The following is a 6,088-nucleotide window of genomic DNA, read 5'->3' as shown; positions in this document are numbered from 1 at the left end:
TTGCTATTAATTTTACAGAAATGCCATTGGTTTTCATTACATCTAGTAAGTTGACTAAATTTGCTTATTAACCATAATGATTTTATTCTTCTGCATTTTCTATGTACAGAACAATGTCATCTGTGAATAATGACAGTTTTATGTCTTTCCAAATTTTAAAACTATTATATTTTCTTGATGCTACGGCACTTTTTAGAACCTCCAGTAAATTGTTGAACGGATGGGGGACATCTTTGTCTTGTTTTCAAACTCGGAGAAAACAGATACGTGACTATGAAGTATGGCATTTACAATTTTTTTGTAAATATGCTAACCAGAATAGCAAAGTTGCCCTTTTTTCTAAGTTGGTGATAGTTTTCATCACGAATGGACTTTAAACATTGACCCATGTATGAAAATGATCATGTGGTGTTTCCCTGTTTTTGTTGTTGTTGTTGTTGTTGTTGTTAATGTGGTGCATTACATTTATTGATTTTCAAATGTTAAATCAATGTTGCCTTTCTGCAATATACCCCACCATGGATGATGTATGTCCTTTTTAAGTACTATTACGTTTTATTTGCTCACCCTTAGGTTGGAATTTTTGTGTCTAAGTTCAGGGGTGATTTTGGCTTGTATTTTTGGCTTGATCTTGTAGTTTTTCTTTCTTCTAAATTCCCTGTCCGATGTTATCAGTTTTGTATCAATCTTCTAATTAGAGTTCCTAATAAGGGTTAATACAGATAGGTTTATACATCTATTTTTCCTAATAAGTGTTAATACAGATTGGCTTATACATCAAGTAGATAATAATATTTTTATCTATTTTTGGTTGATGACAGCTGCTTATTCCACAAGCATTCTAATTGATTTGGTTATACCATCTTTCTCCTGTTTTACTTAGTGTATATTAAAATTAGGTTTCTTTTCCTGAGAACAGAGTGTTTGTTGAGACTTGGTGAACCTTGGCTCATGATTAAAAGTGAAATTAATGATTCAAAGTCTTGGTTGTATACACACATGCAGACTGTTTGCCATTTTGTGATTGTTAGATTTTTGTCGTGAATGGGATATGTTCATTGATGTTTTTCAGGAAACAATGACTGATAAAACAGAGAAGGTGGCTGTAGATCGTGAAACCGTGTTTAAATGTCCCAGGGAATGTTATAGTCCTTCGTATCAGAAAAGCAGAAGATGGCCCTGTTGGCAAGAAAACAAGGAGCAGAAGACAGCCTTACTGCAGGCTCTGCCATGTCCAAAGAAAAGAGTAAGTAAGCCTGTCCTCACCTCCTCTTCATGCTGTATCCAGTGCAGTCAGCCTCCTGTCTCATCCCCTCCAGAGAAACTGTCCTTGACAAGGTCAACAGTTTCAACTGACATTGCCATTAATTTCTCAGCAACATTTGACAGTTGTTCACTTGCTTCTTCATGAAAACCTTCTAGGATTTCTATTTCCCACAATCTGTTTTTTTGTTGTTGTTTTTTTAAATAAATATCTTGTCCGTATTGGTGAATCCCTATCATTTTTTTCTTGAGATGGAGTTTTGCTCTTCTCAGCCAGGTTGGAGTGCAGTGGCGCGATCTTGGCTTACTGAAACCTCAGTCTCCTGGGTTCAAGTGATTCTTCTGCCACAGCCTCCCAAGTAGCGGGATTACAACCACCAGCAACCACACCCAGCTAATTTTTGTAATTTTAGTAGAGATGGGGTTTTGTCATGTTGGCCAGGCTGGTCTCCTCACCTCAGGAGATCCACCCACCTCAGCCTCCCGAAGTGCTGGGATTACACACACGAGCCACTGCCCCCGACCCCATCTTTGTTTTTTCTACCTTTCTTTTTCTTCTCTTCTCTAAATACTGTAAAAAATTTCTGAACCCCAGCATCTCTCTCTCTCTCCTTCTATTCCACTCTGCCATGATCAATCACTGAACTCCTGTGATACCTCCATGTTTCCCATTATTGCCCCCATCAAACACATACCCTCCAACTCTGCAGCCAGGTCATCATGTAGGCATGTAAATCACATCATGCGATGTCGCTCCTGAACATCCATCCTCAACACTCCTAAGCACTCAGAACCGACTGTGAACCAGCTTTGGTCTACGAGGTTCTGCATGGCCTGGCCTCCGTTATCCTCTCCTCACACGGGCCCCATCCATCTCCTGACTCTGTCTGCTTCTGTCCTTCACCCCGTAGTGCCTGATCCATCCCCACTCCAGCCCATACCCTTGGCCTCACAGCAACCTGGAACTCCCCCTCTGCTTCTGTGCAGGCAGCTCTGCTTCTTCCTTCAAGCCCTGCCCAAGGGTACATCCACAGAAGGCTCTGCCCAACCAGCGGCAACTCCTGGGGCTCCCTTTGCTGCTGTTGCCCACAGGCCTGTGGACTGCTTCCCTACCACCAGCCCAACGCTGTTTGTTTCATATGCTCATTGTGCATGTACTGTCTGACTGCCCCACATGAGGATGTGAGCTCCACAAGGGCAGGGAACGTTGCTCTCTTGGCTGCTTACTGCTGATCCCCAGCTCCTGGCATGCTGCCTACCACGGATGATGAATAAATGAAAGAGGTGACAGGCCTGGAGTGAAAAGAAAGTCACTTTTCTGAGGCAGAAAAGAAGGATGATGAAGATCCCATACTAAAAGGGATTTTTTGGTGATGGAGTGCGTATAGTAATTTCAGCAGTCATGGCCGCCTCTATTTTCTCAGAATATATTTGATGTAAAGAGGAGGCTACTTTAGGTGTATCCAAGTTGTCTGGCTTCCAGCTTAGTAAAGCATGGCAGGTTGTATGTGAATTTGAGAAATCATGATGTCAACTAAGACTTGCTACTTTCAACTAGTAAAGCATAGCAAGCTGACACTAACCCATGAGTACCAGGGATCTGTGTTTGTTAGAGTTGTGCTGTCTTACTTGGTTTCCATATGTATTCATAGGGTCAGAAAGTAAGAGGTTGTTTTATTGTATTATGTATCCTGGACTCAGATCATCAGGTCTGGCATTTCTGCCTGGTATATCCTCCCATTTATGAAATAAATAATTCCCTAGAAACTGAGGAGCACATAGATGTACCCAGAGGGGTGATGAAACACACATATCTCACAGCTCAGCTTCTCAGTTTGGTTTCCAGATCTGTCATTCATGATATCTATGTGGAGGGGAAAGAAACTGGTCAAACTCCAACCAATGGCTTTTTGTCAAAATCTGTTTCACCAGAGCTGAAGACACGACACTGTTTTCCATCCAGCCAATTGGATTCTCAGATTGATGACTTCGCTGGTTTCAGCAAAGATGGGCTGATGCAGAAACCTGATAGCAATGCACCTGTGGGAGGAATCATTACCAGCAATTTATCTGGAGATGACCTAAAATGCAGAGAAATATTCCCTTTTCCCAAAAGCCAAGAAGAAATTAATGCTGATATAAAATGTCAATTAGTGAAGGAAATCCGATGCATTGGACGAAGTAAGTAGTATAAGAATGTCTGTTTTATAAAACTATAGAAAGTCTCTTATTTCTGTGATTCAGAAGATATTTATGTTACCTGTTGAGGCTCATTCTTTGCCAGAGTTGAGTTTGCCCATAATTTATGGCGGTTCTTCTTCTCTTTGACTAAAGCGTAATACATTTTTCTTTTTCTTTTCTTACTTGGTTATGGTTAAAGGAGTTTCGTTCATATGTATGTGCAGGTGTCTTTTGTATTATTTAGGTTTTGTATGTGCGAGTATCTTGATTTAAGCATTTAAAACATTTTAGCCTGTGACGCATGATTGCTGAGGTACAGATTCACTTCTATTCTTCTTTTTTTTTTTTTTTTTTTTTTTTATTATACTTTAAGTTCTAGGGTACATGTGCATAACGTGCAGGTTTGTTACATATGTATACTTATGCCATGTTGGTGTGCTGCACCCATCAACTCGTCAGCACCCATCAATTCATCATTTATATCATGTATAACTCCCCAATGCAATCCCTCCCTCCTCACCCCTCCCCCCTCCCCATGATAGACCCCAGTGTGTGATGTTCCCCTTCCCGAGTCCAAGTGATCTCATTGTCTATTCTTCTTTATGTTTGATAATACTGAAGTTTTTTTAAAAAACATCTTCAGAATATGAAAAAATCTTCAAATTGCTTGAAGGGGTGCAAGGACCTATAGAAGTCGAAAAACGATTTTTTGAATCCATCTTCAAGCAGCAAGGTGGGTAGAAATAGGAACTGTCCAATTCTGTAAGCACTTGGGCCCAGTAGAGTACTGGGGGTGAGTGTGGGAGAACAGCCCCTGCCTTGAGTTTCTCAAATCCTTGTCCTCACTCATAGTTATGCCTGTCTCCACAGTTACTTAGGCTAATGTTATCTGAATCTAACTCATTCTTCGAAGACTATGGAGACTTCCATTCTCACCATAGTCTGAGGTGCGCATTGTCCCTCAATTGACACTCTTTGTATTTGCTAGACTATCACTTTTTTAAAAATTTGTGTAGGTACATAGCCAATGCATATATTTCTGAGACATACGAGATCTTGTGATACAGACAACAATGTGTAATAATCACATCAAGGTAAATGGGGTATCTATCACCTCAAGCTTTAATCCTTTGTGTTACAGTCCAATTATACTCTTCATTATTTTTAAATGTACAATTATTACTGACTATAGTAACCCCATTGGGCTATGAAATACGACATTTATTCCATTCATCTACCTATTAATCATCCCCACTACCCACACCCCCCACCCCCACTAATCTTCCCAGCCTCTGGTAACCATCATTCTACTATCTCCATTCGTTCAGTTGTTTTACATTTTTGCTCCCACAAATAAGTGGGAATATGTGAAGTTTGTCTTTCTGTACCTGGCTTATTTCACTTAACATAATGACCTTCGATTCCATCCATGTTGTTGAAAATGACTGAATCTCATTCTTTTTTATGGCTGAATAGTACTCTATTGTGTATGTGTACCATATTTTCTTTATCCATTCATCTGTTGGCGGTCACTTCAGTTGCTTCCAAATTTTGGCTACTGTGAATGGTTCTGCAACAAACATGGGAGTGCAGATATCTCTTCAGTACCCTGATTTCCTTTCTCTTGGGTGTATACCAAGCAGTGGGATTGCTGGATCATATGATAGCTCCATTTTTAGATTTTTGAGCAACCTCCATACTGTTCTTCATAGTGGTTGTAGTAATCGATATTCCCACCAACAGTATATGAAGGTTCCGTTTTCTCCACAACCTTGCCAGCATTTGTTATTGCCGGCTAGACTGCCTCTTACCGTGCAGATACATTTCTGTTTCCATGCTGACTATTACTTCATCTTTCTATCCCTCACAGTGCTTCCTATAGCATAGGCTCCTTGGCTATCTTTGGTTAATGACATGTCTCTTTCTTTTCAGATGTATGAGATGAGACTTTGTTCAGCACCTTGAGAAGAAACTGAAACGTATGACTTGAGAATACTTGTCCATGGAGGATTATCATACCCCAAATGCATAATCTCGTTAATGATTGATCAGATTGCTGTTTTCTACAATGGAGCAGGATATTGCTGAAGTCTCCTGGCATATGTTACTGAATCAAATGGCCTTCCAGAGGCTAAGAAATTTCTGATAGTAAAAGATGTTCTTTTTTCCTAAGGATTTTATTTAAAAGGATTTTATTTGTTTTTTGGTTGTTTTGTATTCCCACCTGTACTGGTAGATATTATTAACCATTAGGTAAATACTATTACAGTCGTGGTTTCTGCAGCAGCTCACATTGTTGTAGCTGGTATTTATAACTGCCTTCTTTCACTACCCATTTCGCATTTCCTTTGCCCTAAGATAGCATGTCATTTGGTCATGGTGCTTGGCCTGGCAGGATGACTCAAACTTTCATTACGTAAGAGTCTGAACCATTAGATGTCCTGCTGGATGGGGTTGCTGTGATTTTCCATTAACTTTAATTGCAAACACGGGAGGACTAAGAAGCTCTCTAGACGTATCAGACTTACTCTTCCTTAGCCCCTGGTGTAGTAGAAACCTGATCTGCTCTGTTTTTTTGTTTTTTTGTTTTTGTTTTTTTTTTTTCAGTTTCCATCACCTGAGCCAGTAGCGGACCCCCTACTTA

At 40.1% G+C, this 6,088-nt stretch overlaps 1 protein-coding gene across 1 annotated transcript; it reads left to right on the top strand.

Annotated features, from left to right (window-relative positions):
• The first annotated feature begins 1,173 nt into the window (after positions 1-1,173).
• LOC115892030 (cancer/testis antigen family 45 member A10-like) lies at positions 1,174-5,627 on the top strand. Its single transcript, XM_030934045.1, has 4 exons — positions 1,174-1,246; positions 3,196-3,444; positions 4,088-4,181; positions 5,377-5,627. The coding sequence occupies exons 1-4, from the start codon at positions 1,174-1,176 to the stop codon at positions 5,387-5,389; spliced, it is 429 nt and encodes a 142-aa protein (XP_030789905.1). The 3' UTR covers positions 5,390-5,627.
• Positions 5,628-6,088: the final 461 nt, after the last annotated feature.

This window comes from Rhinopithecus roxellana, chromosome 7 (assembly GCF_007565055.1).
Source record: "Rhinopithecus roxellana isolate Shanxi Qingling chromosome 7, ASM756505v1, whole genome shotgun sequence".
NCBI classification, from domain to species: domain Eukaryota; kingdom Metazoa; phylum Chordata; class Mammalia; order Primates; family Cercopithecidae; genus Rhinopithecus; species Rhinopithecus roxellana.
This window is presented reverse-complemented; position numbering and strand designations above follow the sequence as displayed.

What these genes read in the sequence shown, in the direction of transcription:
- LOC115892030 (XM_030934045.1), top strand. Translation starts at nt 1,174, where the DNA reads ATGGCCCTGTTGGCAAGAAAACAAGGAGCAGAAGACAGCCTTACTGCA. An exon ending in TGCCATGTCCAAAGAAAAGA is followed by an intron (nt 1,247 to 3,195) that starts GTAAGTAAGCCT and finishes CTGTTTCACCAG; the next exon opens with AGCTGAAGACACGACACTGT. An exon ending in AATCCGATGCATTGGACGAA is followed by an intron (nt 3,445 to 4,087) that starts GTAAGTAGTATA and finishes AAACATCTTCAG; the next exon opens with AATATGAAAAAATCTTCAAA.